This window comes from Melanaphis sacchari, unplaced genomic scaffold (assembly GCF_002803265.2).
Source record: "Melanaphis sacchari strain LSU unplaced genomic scaffold, SCAv2.0 Contig11_pilon_pilon, whole genome shotgun sequence".
NCBI lineage: Eukaryota > Metazoa > Arthropoda > Insecta > Hemiptera > Aphididae > Melanaphis > Melanaphis sacchari.
Genome location: NW_020270469.1, coordinates 2,091,474 through 2,114,199, shown reverse-complemented (window position 1 = coordinate 2,114,199; position 22,726 = coordinate 2,091,474). Strand labels below are relative to the sequence as shown.

The following is a 22,726-nucleotide window of genomic DNA, read 5'->3' as shown; positions in this document are numbered from 1 at the left end:
ATAGGTGGGACAGCTATGTAAAGTTGATATGTTGTAAATATCATTTAGGTACCAGAAAACCAAAAATATTATTTATTCACACACGTTACGTTAAATTTTAGCATTAGGCAACTAAATAACATGGATGAATTTTCTACGGGCAACTTAGTGCACGAGAATAGCTAGAAATCTATAAGCGTGTGTCAGTTATTTTTTTAAATATAACATTAATATTTTAAAGAAATTTAATTTTTCTAGAAAATAGTTTTTTCTAAAAATCATTATATTTTTAAATTTTATAGTAATGTTTTGTTATTACAGTGGGCCGTGGGAGCGATTCATATCCACAATATTTGTTTGTAAATTATTCCCGAATAAACAGGTAAAAACTAACATTAAGATTCATCATTACTGTTGTAACTTTGCAAACTAAAATAACGAATTGGTGTAATTCATTATTTTATAATTAATGATATGTTTTTGAAAATAACCGCGAATATTTATTATCATCGCATGTATTATCAGCATCACTACGTCCGTTATCAATCCACACGTCACCAGTAGTAAGTTGGATTTATGTGTCGAGATATAGTGGGCGAGCGCCGCCGTGCGTATCGCTTTCCACTTGATGACCGAAATATGCCCCTTGTCCCCGCCACAGCATAGAGCGTAGTATCAATTTAAATAACATCAATGTTGGTCACAGATATTGGTGCATTTCAGTCATTTCACGTTTTCACGAAGTTCATATTTTCATCGTTTTCCCTGGTCCTAAGGCTTGGAAGTTTTTTTTTGTCTGTAACTGACTGTGGTATTATGTAAACGTTTTCCCGACTGATCCCGCTTGGTACTACCCGATTTCGACAAACCACAGACAGATTAATATTTATGTGACAGAAAAATATTAATAATTAAATATTTTTATACATATATATATATATATATATATATATAGGTATATATAAAAAAAAAAACATTTAGTCGGATGCAGAACATGAACGACGATGTATTCACGTTCGTCGACTTCAAACTTAAATGCCAACATTTCAAGTATCAATTATCCTCGTATAATTGATCTCAACAGTATGACTGACATATTACCAGGGAATACAGTAAACATTTACAATACGTAGTATCGAATTTTGTGCATCTGATTAGACAATACTACGATAAATATCATTGATGAAGTAAGTTGGTGTTAACTTGTTTATTTATAAACCAATAGTCATTGATGTTGTTTTATTGATTTCATAGTGATACAGTACAGATTGAAGTTCAAGTTTTGTGACAAATTTTGCAATGCAAAAGGAGGGTAAGCCCAGATTTCTAAAACACCATAGCAACAGTGTCCGAGGAGTAGCGTTCAGTCCTCGAGTATGTTAATATTGGCCCTTTAAAGTATGTTTTTCTTCTATTAAATTTACTGTATTTTTTTAGGACCGTTATCTATTCTGTTCTGGTGCTTACGATGGTAAAGTTAATCTCTATTCCTCGTTACGTATGGAATTACTTATGTCATATTCTATCACCACAATGGCTGTTGCAAAAAATGTAAATGCAGTTAGGTTCACATCTGATGGTTCTAGGGTAAATATCATTTATAATTTAAATATTAATTAATGTATACTTTAATTTTTTGTTGATAACTTAACATTTACATTAAGTACAGTTCAAATAAAACTGTCTATAAATATCAATTGTAACCATAAATTAATTTAAAAAAACCTATAATGATAAATCTTTTAGGTAATAATTGTGACATTTTTTCATACTAGTATTATAAAATAAATAATTATGCATGCAATTAAATTAAATAAAGATTTTTTTTCTATTATTATTGCCTATCTGTACTATCATATTTATAATGTTTCTGATATTACTATACAGAAAAACAGCAATCCACTATAATATTAAATGAAAATATGTTTTGATATCCAATCATGCAAAAAATTTGCAAAAATAACAATTTAAATCATATTCTTATTGTCTGTTCTAATTATTTTTGTTACATAATATGTAAGTAAGTAATTAGCTTTTATTGGTATTAATTAATTTCATTTTTTGTGTTAAATTCCATGTTAAGTTAACATTATATTAGTTTTTATATAATTTATTCAATTTAAGATAATATTTTTGTTTTTAAATAATAATTTTTTTTGAATTGTTACGAGTAATTAACTAGAGATAAATTTAAACTATTTTAACTATATAATTATTTTAAGAATATACTTTTTTCATCTAAAATTTAATAATTTTATGAATTATTTAAAATTAAAATACATCATAGTCAAGTATAATGATATATTAGAATTACTTTTAATTTCCAATTTTATTTAAAAACAAGTTAATTTTTGATATTCATATGATGTTATTACTTATATACTAAAACCATGATTCTTTATTTTATGTAGCATTCGTTGTTTCTTTTTCAAATGTTTGATTCATATTATTATTATTAGTTAACAATATTTTAATAACGTTCATAAGAAAAAACTACTTATATTTTATTTTTGAAATTTAAAAAGTTTTTATTAATCATAAAAATAAGATGTAATTTTAAGAAATAATATCTGTTATAGATTTTAGCGTGTACGACATCTCGAAGGCTTTCAGTTGTTGATGTTGAACGAGGAGAACAACTATTAGCCTATGATAATTGTGCAGCAAGTGGGAGAGATAGAACTGGTCTAGCTACCGATCCTACATCACCAAACATTGCGGTTTCTGTGGCTGTAAATGGCAAAGGTCTTACATTATTAGATCTACGAATGCCTTTACCTTTAGATTATGTGTATGATGTTAGTAGCCAAACAATACGGAGCTAACAAGTAATTTTAACGCTATAATTATAATTTTTATTTTTTTCAGCTACATTCTAGTACTATTCGTGATATAGTTTTTCTAGAATCATCGTGGCCTTGGGCAACTAGTAGTGGACTTCTCAGTACACTTGTCACTGCAGGTTCAGATGGTTGCTGTAAAGTGTGTACAATGGATGGTCGAATATTGCACACATTTTATTCAGGCCGTCATTTGAACACGGTTTGTCCGACACCAGAACCGTACCAAGGATTTTTGTCAAATGGATTTTATAGTATGCTAATTATTGCTTGATTAATAATTTTATTATTTTTATTATAATATATGTTAAGCTTAATGTAATTTTATATTAATTAATTTACTTGTATTTTTTTAGGTGTAATTATGAGTGGGGGCGATAAAATTACATCATATGTCCCTAATTTGGGTATTCAAGAAAGCTTCTGTGAAAATCGCGATAAACCAATTTGGAAAGTTAGATATACATCAAATGGTAGCTTTCTATATTCTGTATGTGAAGGTGGTGTTGTAAGAAAATATCGAAGGTATCCAGATCGACATGAATATCTCGGAGAAGTGTATACCCATAAAGGAGATATACAAGACTTAGATATATCTCCGTATGATGAATGTATCCTTTTAACAAAATTAATTCACATACTGATAATTTAAATTATATTTTAATATAAAGGTAATGAAAAGCTTAAGTGAGGAGAAATAACATTTTTAACTCTTACGGTTTTTACATTCATAATGCAATAAAGAAGGTTTAGTTTAATTTATAATTTCTTTTACATCACATTATGTTAGAATTGATTAGATTTTTACAATATATTATATATTATAAACTGACTGAAAAATATTATTATTAATAATAGTTCTTAAAATAATATAATAGGGTACTATAATTAATTAGGTATTTAAGAATTTAAAGTTTGTGCTTTGAATAACAAAAATTTTTTTTATTTTAATGTTAAAATTATTAATAGTAAAAACCGAGGTTGGGATTTCATAGAACTTAAAATTCCATAACAATATACTTTAATATGATTTTAAAAGTGGGTAAATATGTGCTAAATGTATGCAATAAAAATAAAACGGAAGTTTTATAGAGTATATAATGCTTTCAACACTTGTTCGATGATAATCGGCAATCGCAGTCTATTTTGATAGAAAAAACCCTAATAAAATCAGCAAATAACCATTTTAATTGCGTTACATCAATGCGTTCACATATTTGGTTTGTAAACTTAATTTATAATTTATATATTTAATTTAACAATAATCTAAGGACACATTTACTGAAAAATAATTTAATAGATTATGACCATTTTAATTTTAAAACAGGTAAAAATGCAAAGTGTCTCAAAAGTTCAAAAATAGCACTAAAATCCAAAAAAAAAATTGCAAAATACGCAAAATAAAATTTTTAATTTGAGTCTGTATTATAAAACACATTTTTAGCTTAATCTGCTATTTCTTAAGTATTTCATAAGAAATAAACAAATGCTATAAAATTTCAACTTCGGTAATAACTATATTTTATTAAATTCTATTTAATTTACATACATTCTATACTACAATATTTAAATAATGTATGGTCTTACATTTTCAGAAATATTATTGGATTTAACTAATTTCTTTTTTTATATGATCTTAGCTTGATTTCTTTGCCAGATCTCTGAAATGTTTCTTAAATATTTTTTCAAAATAACTTCATATTCTTATTTGACTAGCATATCATAATAATTAATTTGAAAGTTATTATATATTTTTTAATACCTCTGTGAATTTTAATTAATTTTCCAGAGATAAATTATATTGTATGATGTTTTCCGTAACTAAAATAATTAGACCTTATTACAGCATCTAAAGATCGAACAGTAGGAGTACTACGTCTTGGAGCTCCTAGTCATGGTTGGACAGACTATGGCGAACTAACGTGATAATTTAAGCAATATTTGGACGAAATACAAAATTAGTGTAATTACGATATATGTAAATTTGTATACTTAAGAATATGTTATAAAGGATTTAAAAAAAAAATATGTTAATGCCAACCAATGCACCAAATTAATGTGTGATATTTTATATAAAACGAAAATTATACCATTTTGGACAAATTTTATTAAAGAAAAAAAGTATATTTATAATTTTTTAATAAGTATAATTCTATTTTTTTATTTTTTTTTAATGAACTATTGAGTATAGTTATAACCAAGATTTTCAATCATTTTTAACAAATTTTAATCCTTTAAATAAATATTTACCATTATTCAGCAAATTTTAATACAATATAATAAAATAATACTTTTTTATTTGAGAATGCTTAATATATTTCTAATATGATGTACAAATTTAATTAACTTTAATATTCATTAGTTCTTTAACAATAGTCCTCAGTGACATGAATAGATACATATGTTTTTGTGTTTACGTACTTAAAGGTGATAGTTACTTAACCTTCAATCCAATTATTTAAAAAAATTATAATTGTATTATAAAATTAATTAACAGACATGCTCATAATAAACATTTATTCATATTTTGCATACTACCATTAATAAAATGATTGAGTGTTATTATATCATATTTTTTTTTACTCATAATAATTTATACATACCAAAGCTTTAAAGAGAGTTTATTCCAATTATAGTGCAAACAAATCATTTTTGATGATTGATCACTTTTATTAGTGTTTTTTCTTTACCTATCTCAATCTTATTAAATCTATATGTTTTACTTTCATTTATTGCTTTTAATTATGTCTTTTCTAAACTTTGAAATAAATCTATTTATTTTTTTTATTTTTTTTTTAGTACAAGTTAAATGTTTTAAAAATTTAAATTATTATTGACCTTATAATTTTTTTTTAAATTATGAAAAATTAAAACGATAAATTATTGTTCTATATTTATATAAATTTTCAGTTGTATTTTTTTCTATTTAAATAATTTTGTTAGGTTTATTGTTAAAAGTTATACAATTTTTGAACTCCAATATTTATAAAACATGTATAAATGCTTGTTTTTGAAATTTCATCAGTCTATTTATATCCTAAGATTAAAATATTATGTACAATATATTATTGGTGGTTATATACTTGTATTATAAAATTAAAACAAAAGAAATTACATGAAATTTTATAGTAAAATGTGTAGGTACCAATTAATGGCTAGTAAACCGTCTATAACATCCTCATAATATATGTCAGGAAAGAAAAAGATTTAAAAAAAAAATTACATAACAATTTAAATATTTACATATTATCTAATGTATAAGTGTATAACCCTACAGTTTAATAGGAGTTGCAAAAGTAAATGGGTATAGATGAAAACCACTAATTTTCTTGAAATAAAAAAATTGTTAAATTCTTTTATACACAGTGTATTAAGATTTGACCTTAAAAGTTAAACTAAAATGGATTTTTAATTGTTCAGGTATAACTGAAGATAAAAATATCTAATATTTTGATAATGAAATTATGTAAAACATAATATTTTTTATTAAAATATAGTGTAATAAGTGCTTAATTATTAATAACTAATAATCAAGATATGGGTAAAATGATTTATTCCTTATTAGTAGGGCTCAGATTTTGTAGCGAATGTTTTTTTTGAAGGGAGTGTAATTGAAAGATAATTATTATATATAAATACGTTTTGAATTGTTCTGATTTCAATTTCTAATTTTCAAGTAAACTTTTTTTTTTTTGGTTTTTTTGCCTTTTTCCACAAAACCTGTTTTTTTATTGCTTTTTACCCTATCTGCTTCTTTTTTCTTAATTTTTACTTATTTTTCTTGAAAATTTAACTTATTTATAAGTTATAGACTAAAAATACTATATTATTATTGACAGAAATTATAAAACCGGTGAAAAAACCAGTAATAAATGAATGACTGATAAAATAACTATCGTTATTATGCCGAAATCGTACAGTTTTAAAATTATCCGAATAATATCTGTGTATATTTATAGCACATTTTAATACTTCAGTTGACCGGTAAATATCAACCATTGAGGTACAGTGTTCTAAATCTAAATAATTTCTCTATAGTCTATAATCGTTATTAGCTCTCAAATCTCAATAGGATGAGTTTTAATGTAAGTTGTAAGTAACTTGACTAAATATATGGTCGTAAATTTCTTTTTTAACATTTAATTTTATGTATAATTTAAATTTGTTTTTTGGAATTAAATTTAATAAATTCTTTTTTTTTCTTTTTTTTTAGCTACTTAAAATACTTTTTAAGGATTTATTTTGCTAAAAAATCCGAGCCCTTCTTATTGGTTATTATCCGCGTATAAAGTACCTTACATTTTTTATTTATTATTGTAAGTAGGTAAGTAGTGTACGCAGTACGCTCATAACTTAAGTTACTGTAAATGTGTTAAAGTATTTGCTTATTGACTATTGTTCAACTATATAAGTAAAATTTTTTACAATGTTTGACTGATTTGTAGGTAGGTACGCGTACACGAGTTGACTTATTGTTGTTAATACGTATTGTGCAAGTTGAGTACCTATGATATAATATTATTCCCAAAATATAACCGCGATGATGTAGGTAGATATTTAATAATAACATATAACTAAACTTATACGTCGTATTATTATTTATTTAATTTGTTTTAATCCCAGTTGTTGAGTAATAATCGTTCTAATACTTTTGACAATGAATTATGAAATATTAGGTGTCTTAGTGTCTACATTTGTAGATAGGTAATTTGTCTAACAAATAATAAATCGTATTGAATCACTTTAATTCCAACTTGCTTTTTAATAATGGAGGTTAGGTGCCTACGCATAGGTGTATTATAATAATAGGTACCTATAGCAGCTATATGTTACACTATCGTTAATTTCATCGGAATATGAATGTATGACAAATCATTACATATTTATATTGTAAGGTAATATTGTTACCTAGACGGCTAGACATGGCGCGTTTTCAGTCAAATCACACTGATCAAAATCGTTTTGTTTCACAGAAATACGATTATTTTAGATTTTAAACATTAAATAGTCTACCTTTTATTCAAGAAAAATAAGTCGTTTTAACCGTTAATGGTTAAAGCTTTGAAGTTTCACGAGGGAGTAGGTCGAAAACTTTTAAAGGCTGATAAATGTATACGTATCTTAACCGTATCTAATACCTATATATGTATAATAATTAATAATATATATCATTGTAGGTAGATATAATTACTATACTGTATTATAGGGTGATTAGTAATTGAACCACATTTTACCTAGGTACCTACCTTTATTATACACACTATTTGTTAATATTTTATTACCCAGGTACTATTGCCCATAAATTAAATATATATTTTTAAAAGAACTCAAAAATTGGGCCACAAATGTTTAACACAAAAATATATAAATAGGAATTTATTATTTACGAAATAAAATTGCAGGTTGTGGGTGAGTTGCGGCCCGACTTGTCGTTTCCGGTGTTGATGACCGGTGAATTGCGGCCCGGTAATATTTTAGGTAGAGGTTAGTTGCGGCCCGAGTTATATTATCATTACCTAAGTTATATATACATAACTATAAATGAAAGATTCGCTATGTATATGGGAAGTTATATTTTTATATAATATAGATCAGTGATTCCCAACCTTTTTGCTACTACAGTCAACATATCACTTTGAGAACTTTCGATACGTCACATTTTAAAATTTAAATTATAAATAAATAAAAACAATGAAATTCCTTACAACAGTCTGTAATATTTATAATTGATAATGTTTTACTATAGCTTAAAATAATTAACAATTTAACGCAAATTACTATTCTAAAAAAATGTACGAGTACATTATAAATTATAATATATTTATTTAAGGTTGTATATTATTATCATTATACTATATTATTAATAACATTTTAAATTTAAATTAATATATTAGTGGTATACATTAAATTTATACTTAAACTAAACTTAAAAATTTGTTATCTTTTGTTAGATTTGATAAAACAGAACTAATAAATAACTACGACAACACACGCATGTCGGCATAATGACTTGGTAGCATACTAGCATATTATTATATTATATTATATTAATTATAATATTTGTCATGATATTTATGTTGAGATCTTACAATTATACACCCACCCGGACTTGGCTACTAACCCATCTATTTCAGACATGAAGCAATTGCTTCAAATAATCTTACATCCCACTGCCACGTATATATTACATATATATACATTATTGTATGGCCACAATTCGTACGTACCCTTTATAAACCCACCCGTGCCGCAACTCGTACGTTATTTTGAGACTGGGTCGCATCTCGCCAACACTGAAATTGCATATATTTGAGCTGTACCTACATGTTTTCTTAGCACATTGTCATCGAACAATAATGAACTACTTATTAGTACCTACATATATTTAACTTTGCGAGAAAAAATATATCTGAACTATAGGTAAGTACAAAAAATGAATAACAATGTTTCCCTCTCGTATATTATAACTCTCATTGTAATTACTAAAAAATTTTTATTTTTATTCTCTATATAGTAATTAATAAATATAATACTAAATGTGAATCTTATACGTAGTATACAACCTACGATCATAACATTTTATAAACAACTATTTTATTTGCTACAAAATCCAAGCTCTAATGATATAATAATACGATGACGACTATATTATTATATCTATCTAAAATTACTACTATGTACTACTTTTTTATGTACCTATTGAACTAAAGTTAATCGTGACTATCGACTCGTTAAGTCATTTATCTATAAATGCGTTGATAATCAAATCTACCTATTATGTTATTATAGTATTAGGTACAAACGTAGAAATATAATACCTTATATGGTTCATTAAGTAGATCGATTAAAACGCTCTAAGTAAAAGTTGTACGTATATATTATCATAAGCTACTTATAAAATTGATTAATTTTAGAAAACTATGCCAAGACTGAGAAAATTAGGTACAATAATATTGCAACGATAACGTATAGGAATATATTATAATAGTAAGGAATAGTAGTATAACTATTGTACCTACCTAAATACTTAATACTTATTTTACCTCTAAAACTGTACATGTAATAAAGATGAAGCTTTCGTAAGCATTTGTCAATGTATAGTTATACAAATTATAATTTATAACTTTATAAGTATTAAATAATAAATCATAGCTGTTGATAGAATTATTTTTATGTAAAAAGTATGTTTTGAATACAAATAAAAAAATTATAGGCCGCGCTTTCAGTGGATAAGCTATGTTTATAATAATCTTTTTGTACATAAAATGTATTCACACTATTTAACACAAACAATAAGCTTAATTGATTAAGTTTATGAATTAATGCATTCAAAAACAAACATTTACATGTCCGCGTTTAGGTCCTTAAATTTCATTAAATGATTTCGCAAATCAAGCTTAGGATTAGCAAATAGTTTGTATGAATTTAAAATTATAAATTATGGTATATACCAAAATGTCAACCCAGAAAGTCTAAACAGGCTTCAAAACATTCCTTATAGTTGGCATGAATTTATGAATTATAAGTCCATTTTAGAATTCAATAATTAGTTGTATGCCTATTTTATTGAAGGGCTACATGAGTATAAATCTTTGAAAGCTGGTCCAGAGTCTAGTAAATTCCGCAAATGAACTTGCAAACTCTTACCTACCTATTGGGAATTTAGAAAATTTAGAATTTAAAATAAATTTAAAAAGTTTGATGAAACTTATCAAGTCTTTTGTTGCAACATTTTTTTGGGGGGAAATTACAAACTGTCAATTATTAAAAGATAAAGTTGTAAAAAAAATAGTGTTTTGGAAAAAATATGTAAAAATCATTAAATATCCAGATTGTTATTTTTAGAACTTAAATTAAAACTTGAATGTGATAAAATTTGTTTATTTTGGTTTTTATTAAGGCATCAAGTCGTTAGGATAATATTATAAATTATGTTTAAAATTATTTTCTTCTTTCTCTTCTTCTGCTGACAAATATAGTACTTTTTGAGTTTTCGTCGCCATCACAATTTTCCTCTTTTTCATTCTGTTTCGGACTATCGTATTTCTTTTTTGCACTCCTAATTTATTGAGATAAAGAATTATTTAATTCCATATTAAAAATTATTATGATAATTCAATAAGTATCCATGTTAAATTAAAAATTAAATCCGTAAAACTGATTATTATTTTATTTTCTGAAGGAAGATATACATATATTTTATACAGTTGCGTTCAACGTTCGGTATATACTTAATACCCTATTATGTTATGGCAATTAGACACGAAGTAAAATATATTTAAATTGACTAGTCTTTCAAAACTTTTGTAATTGTATATTTTTTTTGTAATGTTAATGACATATATTTTCTCATCAAATACATTAGAGTACTAAATAATGTGTTTTTTTTAAAGGAAATTTGCCATTTGCACATAATTTAATTTAAGTTCAGCTCCTTTGAGGTTTTATGTCTATGTACCTATAAATATTCCTTTAAATAATTATTGCTATGAAATAGCTGTGCGCAAGATATATAAATCCTATGCTTAAAGGTATTTGATATTACATATCGATTATTTTAAATAATATAATATTATGGTGAAGTTACGTTATCGAAAGTCGATCGATGCTGCATTAGATTACAGGAGGCGGAAGGGGCTTATATACACATACATACATGATAATTTACAAAGAACTCCACACAATATAGTAAGTGTATAAATAACATACACGTGACGGTGGTATTCATGTAAACCGTGTAAAAAAACGCGTAGTATTATTTCATCGTTCACGTATATTTAATATAAATATTTATGTTGGGACCGTTGGGTAAGAAAAATACAACTACAGTATATACGGCGAGAGTGATATGAATATGCTATTATAAGTCGTATAATTATAATATTCCATTGGAGGGAGAGAGTGCATAGACAGAAAAAAAAAAAAAAAATCATCAGATAAAAAAGTTTTGCTCAATAATATTTTTTTTAATTTTTGGAGGGGAGTGCCCCCTTCGCTCCTCTTTGGATCCGCCCCTGGTTGGTACTTACGTTTGTATCAATTACTATTCACTATAATAGTGTGGCTGATAGGACTATATAGAAGAGATGAGGGGTTCTTCACGAGTGGCGTGAATCGCTTTATCTGATGCAACTCATCGGAAGACAGTTTTTGTTTGATGATAAATGTAACAGAGACCTACTGGAGTAAGTGATTTTATATAACTTTAATCTAATTTATAATACAGTGGAACCTCGATAACTTGAATCGGTTGGGGGCGAAAAAAAAATTCGAGTTATCGAAAATTCGACGTATAGAAGTTCGAGTTATCGAGGTTCCACTGTAGTATAATGTGTGCTCAAACCCCTATCACACAACGGCGACAACTTTGACTTGTCGACGTATCTTCAAATTCTTCAAATTCTGAGAGTGAGTGTGCGACCTTTATAAACATGAATGAAATAATAATATCGCGTAATAGTAATATTTTAATAAATTTTAATCTTAAATCCTACGGATACGACAAATCAAATATGAAATATCTGCGGTAACCGGATGATTCACCAATGAGGGTCACTGAAATATCATATTGCAAAACTGTTATGGTTGTGTGGAGGGTAGCGAGGAGGAGGTGGCTTTATGTCATGGTAATATCTTACACAATCCGCTATACAAAACCAAATCTGTAACTTAAAATTTGGACTACTCTGTATGTTATAAATATAAAGCTTATAGATTAAAATTTTTTATATGATTTTTAGAATCTAAGAAAAATCAGCGCTTTAAGATATCTATGTATCTATGTATATTTTAATTTAAATGCATGAAAAGACGAACAGTTTGATCTTACATCTTTAGAAATTCTTTTTACTTTTGTAATTACCAAAAATAAGCCCTCAGTAGAAACACTATATTTTAATCTCAATTTTATATCCAATCAATATTTTGTTTTAGATATTGGACTTAGTTTTCCGTGTTATATCCATGATAAACTGCTTGACAATTTAACCATTATAATTTTTAACTTATATGCATTAAGCTATGCAGATATAGATGGTAAATTATATTGACGAATGTAGGTTCATGTGGGATTTGTATCATATACAACAAATCAAACAAAAATGTCGTATTTTTTTTGTTGTTTCATAACTTGATTATTAAAAGAATAAACGCATTATTTTATACACGTATTTTACATTATAAATGTAACACTTGTAACGGGTGGATTTGAAAATAATTGAAAGGTTTTAGACCATCAAAGTTCTTTCTTGCAGGTATGAAAAAACTCATCAATATACAGTAATATATAGTATCTCACAAATATAAAGCATTTTGTAACACACAGTATCCCGCAAATATGTAGTATCTCGTAACAGTAATATACAATATTACCTACAGTATCTACTGATGATACAGATAATCCTAAGTCTGTTTAAAAATGTGAAGAAAAATTAAGTTTTTTAAATTTTAATTTACATATTTCAATTAATTTATTTTTAAATTTTGGGCTGCAATTCATATGTAATCCAAAAAACTCGGGCCACAATTCGTATGCACCCAAAAAACCTAGGGCTACAATTTGGAAGAAATTTTTACTGAGGGACACAACTATATAATAGCCACCCGTTCCAACATACTTATTCACATTCAACATCTAAACAGTCACGATGCAAAAAAAAAAAAATATGTAAGTTTTAATAGATTTATTTTTAATATGGGTTGTAATTTTGAAAATCTATTAGTCTGATTTCTTTTTAACACGCGGTACCTATAAATATATACACTTATGTTTTCCCTTTATATTTGCTTTAATTAAAATTAAAAAAAAAAAACAGCTAAAACTAAAAATTAAATATTATAAAATTGTTGTCTCAAATAAATATTAATAATAACAATAATGCATTTATTATTATAGGAATTTGGTATTTTTGAGAATATGCATTAATAATTTATTACATTGGTATGAAAACAAATATTATTATAAAATATGTGATTATATACATATGTTATATTATATTAATCAGACTTCTTATATTTCACACACTGAACATTTAAGTGCAGTACCATAGTATAATCAGTGTATAGGCCGATGCGGCGATGCCTCTGAATTGTACCCCAAAAAATAAATTGTAATTACAAATTGTATGTCACTTTTAACAGGCGTTTGGCCAAATTGCTATATACCATACGTATATAATTTAACTTATTACAACTTTTTTTATTTTGGACTTTTCTAATTTAAAAAAAAAATATCTATTATTGATTTATAAAAAAATTTAAATTTATTTAATTAAAAATTCACATAATTTTTAATCACTACTTTATATCACCTAACTAAATTTAAATTAGAGAAAAATTTTCCTTTTCACTTTGGTAGATTAAATTCGTATAACAAAATCCTACGCACAATGTTAATTTAATTAAATACTATATTATATTTGCCAAAATTATAATATTTAAATAATTAGATAATATAAAGTTGGAGGGAAAATATTGTTTTTTAAAACATTAAAAAGTAAAATAAAATTTACGTTATACCTAACCCTAACTGCATTGTAAGAAAAGTTGTACACAGCACTAAATCTGAACAGAACTCTTTAAGAGATGTCATGCAATAAGCTCTTTAATTTTTTTTGGCATGCTGTTCGAGTATTACCAAGTAGGCTAACCTAAAATTTATCAGATTATTCTTAACGTGGACTTCCAAAGTTATTACACATATTATTGCGTAGTAATACTCAATAGCACAGTTTCTGTAGCAACAAAGGCTATGGTATGCATAGTATTAGAACTTAGAAGTATTTGGAGTTGCAAAGGAACTTACGATTGATTAAAAATTTTTATAAGTTGCTCTATACATTTTCTGCATGTTGTACAAACATAGACGCGCACTATACTCGTATATACCTGATGTAAGAAATATCTTTATTGGAAACGGGATTTCGGGATTTACAACTGAGTTTAGAAGAAACGGTGCGAAATAATTGCAATTCGCTTTTGAATAATATTCAAATTCGCACTAATTATCTCCTTCCGATCAACGATTGTATACTAATTGCAGGTACTAGCAGTACATTATATATTATACACCTATATAAATTCATACTGTACTCATATAATATGATAATTAAAACGATTTGAAATTAATTATATTTCCATCATTTAAATTTATTTTCAAGACAATATTAATGACATTTTTAAGTTATAACTAATTGTTTTATGGACGTTTTTAAATTTATTAAAGGTCGATTTATTTTATGTCTTATTGTAATTGTTTTTTAATTTATACATGGATAATGTATCACTCTAGAATGTCAATTCTAGTTTTTTTTTTTAATAAATATATTTAAAATTTTTATATTTATTTATTTTTATTTTCTAGCATATTATAATAAATATCTATGTAAGTTATGTATTTATTATAGTTATTATTATTTAATTAAACGAATTTTTATTCGTTAATGGGCGGTGAAAATTTAAATTAATATTACGATCGATTCGTTATTTTGTTTAATAACAATTATTATACTCATTATGTTATATTGTTCTCATTTTTTTTTGTTCGCATAGTCTTAAGTAGCTAAAAAATCTAAGCCACCCAAAAACTAAGAATACTAATTAAACAGAAAATTAAAACAAATAATAAACCATAATGATCAGTAGCAACACTAGCAACTAATAATGTTTAACTTCGGATGTGTCTAAGGAGCCATTCAATTATTCTCGTAGAAGGAACCTTAAGGCTTCGCGAAGTACAGTTTGAGAACCGCTGAAAAAGACCTTCGTTTATGTATACTTGAACTCAGATACGATGTATAATATTTTATTTAACTTATGATACTTATTCTTAATTGTTTATATATAAATATATGTACGATATAAATAATATTATGGATACATGTCGTTGTGGTAGTGTTCTAAGTTTGCGTGGATCGAAGGTAATTAATATAATACATAATTAAAACTGGTCTTGCAATGCTGCAATAGCTATAATTATGTATTGCTGCATCACTTATACACAGGCTGTGGATAAATCAAAATTGTACGTTTACTATTACGCATAATATTTTTATATAAAATTATTGACTTTTTCCTATTTTATTAGATTATTTATTTATAAATACATAATTTGTTTTCAGTATCCCTTTATTCGGATATAACAATAATACAAATAAAAGAATAACTTATATACCTATAATTAATAATTTTATTATTTTATATAGGTACCTTCTATGTAAGCTTATAAATTAAAATATATACTATTATTAAATATTATCCGTGAAGTAATAAGTAATAACTATAAAGAACTGATGACGTAATTAAGGAGATAACTAATGGATTGAGAACTAAGAAAACTTGAATTACAAATTTTGTTCATGAGTGGATAAATTCACGAATATTACTACATCCCCGCACGCAATTACCCAAACATACCTAATTAAATACGTTTTAATAAAAATAAATAATATTATCGTCGAGATATTTCTATAAAAGTTTAAAAACAAAACCATAAAACTCTGATGGAAAAATAAATTATAAAATATTAGTTGATATTAAAAAGATCTTGATTAATTTTTTTTTCCAGACCTAGTATTTATTCAATAAGTGCTCAATTGCGATCAACGCGACAGATATTTTTATATATTATAATAAATAAGTTTCTAACTTATAGCCAATATGTTTATAGATATAAAAATCAGCCAATCAGTTAGCTCATGTAATAAAATAATATTAATATAGGTAGATACTATAGATATACAACAATAAAATTATCAAACATTTATTAATAAAAAAATAATGTTACATGATCGAACTTTTATAATGCTTGCTTTTAAACTATTTATTTAAAGTTTAAATATTTCAAATGTATTGTATCTTTAAACTACTTTTCGATAAAAATTACTTTGTTTTTTTTAAAAATTTTTTTTTTTTTTTTTTATTTAGTTGACCCGCGGCTACTAAGGCCATTGGGTTTTTTTAAGTAAGGTTGGTTCGGTAGATTGTATTTTTTACGATTGATACGGTTGATAGCAAACACGTGTATGTGTGGCAAGGTTTTTAACCACTATGATTCCGAATGGTCACCCATCCGAGAGCTAGTAGCTGTGGCCGTTACTTACTCCCAGTGGCATTCCGCAACTGGAAGCAGCCAACGCGCCACGCCAAGCCACTAAAATTTTTTTTTTATTTTATCTTAAGTATGCATATTACATAAGTTGAGTGGTACACTAAATTATGAGTATAATTTAATTCAAATATAATTTGTATTAGGTACTTACATCATAATAATACTAAATCGGTTATCTTACTAAAATCATCAATGCAATCAATGTAATATTATATTTCAAACGATTTAAACTAAACGTTTTTTTCTGAAAAATACTTCCTAATCTAATATATAGTTTCAAATTTTTAATAAGCTTGTTATTAACGTTTCATACGCGATATACGGAAGAAAATTAAAACATAGTGACAAAACCAAACAGTTGGGTTACCTTATTAATTTTTTTGGTTGATGTGTTATCACTTATGACCTTTAATTGGTTTTAAAAATGTAATTTTAGCTTGAACGAAATAAAAATGGCACAAACATTTTTAGATATTAGGATACAAGAAAAAAAATATAAAAAAATTAATACAAAAACTTACAACAATAATATTCAATAAAAATAATTTTGACATCCAAATTTTTTTAAGACCACATAATAAGCCGTTTAGGTAGTTATTTCAGACGGAAGTCGCTGTTGGGAAATCAAATTTATACACGACATAGAAGACAATATAATTTGTTTATTTTATAATACAAGAACCTCAATAAAAAAAAGTTTTTAACATTACAGAAAAAAAAATGATAATATACAATAAAGGTTATAGTGTGTCATTTTTTCGGCATTTAGTATTAGAATTATATAATTGCATAATTGCAAAACAAGTTTTATATCTAATACCCTTAAGTTTGTTACGTGATTAAACCAGTAGATGGCGCGTACAAACCTATCAATTTCGTACGTACCACGAAGATCGACATTTATACTATAAAAAAGCTAACGACATTACAACATAGTTATTAAAATTAATTAGTACTGTACTAATTAAAAAAATTGTAATTAATGATGGTATTCGTACCTTAAAAAAAAGGCAAATAATCACACATTAACGACTAGAGATTTGTATGCACCTTCACATATCAGTCGTATATAATCCAGTATATACTTTCATGTGTGGAATTTTTTAAGCATCGCTTCTCGGCCTAATGGCTAAGATCAAAAGTGTAGTATCTGTTCTTATCAGCTTAACATCTGATAAACCACTTACAAAGTGGTTCAAATGTTAAACTAATTTTTAAAATTTTGGTGGAGATGAGGGGCTTGCTCCTGCTCCACCGCGGGTTGGCCCGGAGTTGCAGTACTTCCGGGATCGACCCACATATCACTAATTGACATCGAAATCAGCAATTAATTTAAATATTTATGCTCTCTTATTCGGCATCTGCAGACAATATAGCTCCTCCACGAGTTTTACTTATTCTATCAATAGTTTTTGAGCAACTTGTTTGTTATCAACCCGTGTCATACAAACAATGTATGTGTCGTAATGCGCGTTAGTATAAAGAATAAACGTCGTATAACTCTCAATTCATCTTTTAATATCGCTAATCAAATTAATATGTTTTACAGTAATCCACATAACACTGTAAATTTTTTTTTTATTTAATTATATTTTTCATGCTTTCATAATATTTGGCTGTTGGTAGATTGTTCTTATTTTCATCAAAGATGTTTTTGACATATTGTTGTTATTCTATTACCACTATGAACTATAGTTAAATTAGCATAAATGAATTAGTATACGCCACGTATCGATTTTTTATCCAATAGCTCACTCATATTTTGTTAAATATTATATCGGTATGGATATATAAATATATTATAAGCGACCTTTAGATATAATTTATCGCTTGTATTCAAACAAAACGAGTTGTTTTACTTACACAAAATTAATTTATTATAATTTGCTTATAAAATTTAGCATTACATATCACCACTCGTTTCAATGAAATTCTCACATATTATATTTTTAGACTACTGTGTACATGTTATGTGTGTAGTATAAAATATCAATTTTTTGGTATAGGTAAATAGCGATGTTTTGATTGCACAACGTTTGATTATCTTACATATAAAAAAATCTTAAATTTTAGCAAAATGTAGAGTTATTCCAATATATAAATATAAATATGTTATTGTTTATATGATTAATATTTGTATTGGTATATTATAGTTAACTTAAATAAATTTTAATAAGTGTAAGAAAAAATAGAGAATAAAATATAATCAAATATATTATTTGGTATGTGCATTTCTTCATTTTATTCATTTCATCCTAATGTAATAAATCAGTTTGTTTTATTATGTCTAAGTCATTAGCTTAATTTTCATAGTAATATTGAGTGCGGCAGAAAAACCTCCCTGATTTGTGAAACTCATAAATACCAAATCAAATCAAAAAAAAGTATGTACTATTTTATAATTTGTATATAATATAATGTTGTTTTGTTTTAATTATTTTTAAAAATGATATGACTTAAGAGATGGTCTTCATTTTCAATACACTGATTGATCCTTTTTCGGTAGGTTTCTACGACCCTACAGGTCATTTCGAGCAGGATGGCAGTAACCTCCTGAGTTATACCTCTTTCAGTGTTTCTATAGTTTGAGAACGATTTTGGTACACTAGGCTTTTGAGGTAGCCCCACAGGAAAAAAATCGCATGGGCTTAAATCTGATGAATGCGTGGCTACCCAATGTCACCACGACACCACGTAGTGAGACAATATGCCCAGGAATTATTAATAAATTCTTCTATAGTGTTCTTCACGATGTTCTTCCAACTAAGCCATGATAAATACTAATAATGGCACGAATAAAGCTTTCTATCAATATAAACTCCATTAGTTTATCTTAATCTGAACCTAAATTACAACCTTATCAAACTAGGGAGTTATTTCTGCCGCACCTTGTACTAATATAAGTGTTGGTTATTTAAAAAAGTTTTGAATTTCAAGCTTAATATTCGGCATTTATTTTTAAATTATTTAACAGATATTTTGATCGATTTATGTTAATTGATATTGTTATGTAGTTTTATTTATCTGACTTTTTAATATAGCTATTTGTAGTTTCATCTATACATATTTTATTAATTTAATTAGGTAATATTTACTATACTCAATTAATTATAAATATTTTTATTATTGAGTAATGAGTAATAATTGAATATATGTCTTGTTACTTGTTAGTAAATCGTGAGCGGCGTGACTGCGGGATTTTTGGTTAAAACTGTTGTAAGAATGTAATATTTTACTGGCTAAGAGTAGAGATAAACTATGTCTATAGGTTAATTTTTTACAAATTACCTCATTGATTCACGTTAAAAAACTTTAAATAATTGATCTGAAATACATTATCTGTTTAACTCATTGATTAATGATATTAGTGTAAATCGGTAGTCATAATTGTCCCTTGATTAATTATTAACTCACTTACTCACTACACATATTGATTAATTAAATATTAAATGTTTGATGTAACCTGACATGAGTACCTATAGTAATTGAAAATTAAATAATTGTTTATTTTAAAATTTTAAAATTATTATAGGTACTTATGTCAGGTTACATCAAACATTTAATATTTAATTAATCAATATGTGCAGTGAGTAAGCGAGTTAATAATTAGTCAAGGGACAATTATTATTGTCTCTTAAACAAGATTTAGAGGCTCCATTATATTTTTAATTTTTTACGCACTTATTTATGATTGAAAAGGAATCCATAACGCGATAACAAATAAAATCTATATGCACGCATGACAATTGACAACTGACAGATGCACAGCACTTAGCAATAATTGATAGTATTTCTAAACGCCTAAACATGTTCTACGTGTGTATCATACGTTTCAACGTGTCGACGCCTGTTATTAGGTACAATATTTTGTACGACTGCTCTTATAGTTTATTACCGATAATTATGTTATCGAAATGGAATGCTAAGAGCTGTAATAATTTTTCAGTACACGATTATGTGCTCCTGTCATTCGAGATTCATACAATATACGACTACATGTCTACATGAACCACCCAATGCTCATTATATTATGAACAATATAAACGCGATGTAATGATCGTATACTTGTGGTCGCATAATTTTTGCGTAAAACACAACGTCAAGAACGCACGCAAGAATGTTATCTCAAACTACGATACGCGATGTAATCGGCTCCTCCGTTACTCGCCGGTTGTTATCACATGCCGCTTCTGCGCGGCGGCTTATCAATAAGTTATCACAGTCTATCAGCTTACAATTCGTTTCGATCGGCTCTGTCATATTTCGTTTATTTTTTTGAGATTTATTATTTTGTGCTCTTGTACCGGCCGTCGAATAAGTGTTTCAAGTTTTCTACACGCGTGTATCGTAATTCGTCCACCCAAGTGAGTCTTTTTTCTATTTTTCCATCGTCGTCATGACGGCTGACTCTGATTTTCGTCGCTGTTGGACTAGTATTCTTGTTCGGACTTACCGTCAGCAGCTGTCCATACACCTTTGGAACGGTCGTTATTACCTTCAGTAGGGAGGCTGTTTGTCTTGTGGACTGCTAAAGTTGTACAAAGTAAGTGAGATACATAGAGAAATCTATAAAGTGACGTTTTTCTTGAAAATGTGCTCTTACAGAGAAGAAACTGACTAACAGGGCCATTTGTATTTTGCTAAGCAATACACTCGAACACCCCTACATTAATAATTATTTTTGTTATTTTGTCATAAACTGTTGTGATTGCGTGTGATATGTTAAAATTGTCCTTTCATATCTGTTCACATACCTACTTAGCGTATTGATTTCCTCACATCTTCACCACAGACCTATTAAAGTTAAACCTGTGAAATATAAATCCACGATTCAAAAACTATATTTTGAAGTCTAGTAGAAACACATAATTTAAATATATTTATAAAACTATAGTTTTTAACCAAAGTTTTGACTTTTGACACATAAAAAAAAAAAATTCTTTAATAGTATTTGTCATTATCATAGTCACCTTTATTTTGGACTATGGTATTTAATAGAAGAGTTTAAATGGTCGCTTGTTTGTTCCATTAATCTTTGTCCTTTTAAAATATATTGTTTTACATATGTGCATTGTATAATATCTTGGTAGGTAGATACTATTGTTTAAAAATATTTAAAATGTTAATTCTGTCATAGGTATTTTCATTTGTTTATTGATTTTTTTGTGGAATCTATATGTTTTCCTATCGTAAACTAACCAATATGTATGCGTAATTCTAATGAGTATGTGTTAAGTAGTACAGTAAAATACTCAATGCCATATTGAATAACAACTGCAAGGTAGTGCATTATCACCTTATAAGTGTCAATAACTGCGACCTTTGAAATAATTTATTTTAGTTGTAGTACCTATATAGCATATATGTTTTGATGACTTCTAATATTCTTTTATATTGATATTCATATACTCATATAGTGTTACTAAGTAAATAGGTAGATAAACATAACAAAAACTATTAAATTTATAAAATTACTAATTTTTAACATTTATTTGGTATTATATTTACTCGCTTAAAAAATTAACCTGAATAAAAAATGTACTATTCTAATGATTTAAATGTGATAATACTCATTATCTTATAATAAAATGATGAATTATTTTTGTTATTATTGAGTGCTATTAAATTATATTATTTAAGTAATTTTATTTAAAACTTTAACTATTTTGTATTAGCTATGAAGTACAATTGTTTTAAAAATAACACATCATTATAGTTTAATTGTGGTAAAACAGAATTAATTCAGATCATCTGTAAAATAGTATCTATAGATGAATTAAATTATTTTAAATAGTTTTTT

At 26.4% G+C, this 22,726-nt stretch overlaps 1 protein-coding gene and 1 non-coding gene across 2 annotated transcripts; both read left to right on the top strand.

Moving 5' to 3' along the window:
* Nucleotides 1-640: 640 nt before the first annotated feature.
* On the top strand, nucleotides 641-4,949 carry LOC112604214. Its single transcript, XM_025353145.1, has 7 exons — nucleotides 641-1,166; nucleotides 1,234-1,353; nucleotides 1,417-1,566; nucleotides 2,559-2,777; nucleotides 2,848-3,073; nucleotides 3,176-3,430; nucleotides 4,654-4,949. The coding sequence occupies exons 2-7, from the start codon at nucleotides 1,279-1,281 to the stop codon at nucleotides 4,743-4,745; spliced, it is 1,017 nt and encodes a 338-aa protein (XP_025208930.1). The 5' UTR covers nucleotides 641-1,166; nucleotides 1,234-1,278; the 3' UTR covers nucleotides 4,746-4,949.
* A 13,086-nt stretch (nucleotides 4,950-18,035) lies between these two features.
* LOC112604434 lies at nucleotides 18,036-18,229 on the top strand. The gene has a single exon (XR_003115226.1). It is a non-coding gene; the product is annotated as a U2 spliceosomal RNA (small nuclear RNA).
* The last annotated feature ends 4,497 nt before the right edge of the window (nucleotides 18,230-22,726 follow it).

Coding starts and splice junctions, on each gene's coding strand:
- LOC112604214 (XM_025353145.1), top strand. CDS start 1,279: ATGCAAAAGGAGGGTAAGCCCAGATTTCTAAAACACCATAGCAACAGT. Junction 1,567..2,558: donor TCACATCTGATGGTTCTAGG/GTAAATATCATT, acceptor TATCTGTTATAG/ATTTTAGCGTGTACGACATC. Junction 3,074..3,175: donor TTTGTCAAATGGATTTTATA/GTATGCTAATTA, acceptor GTATTTTTTTAG/GTGTAATTATGAGTGGGGGC.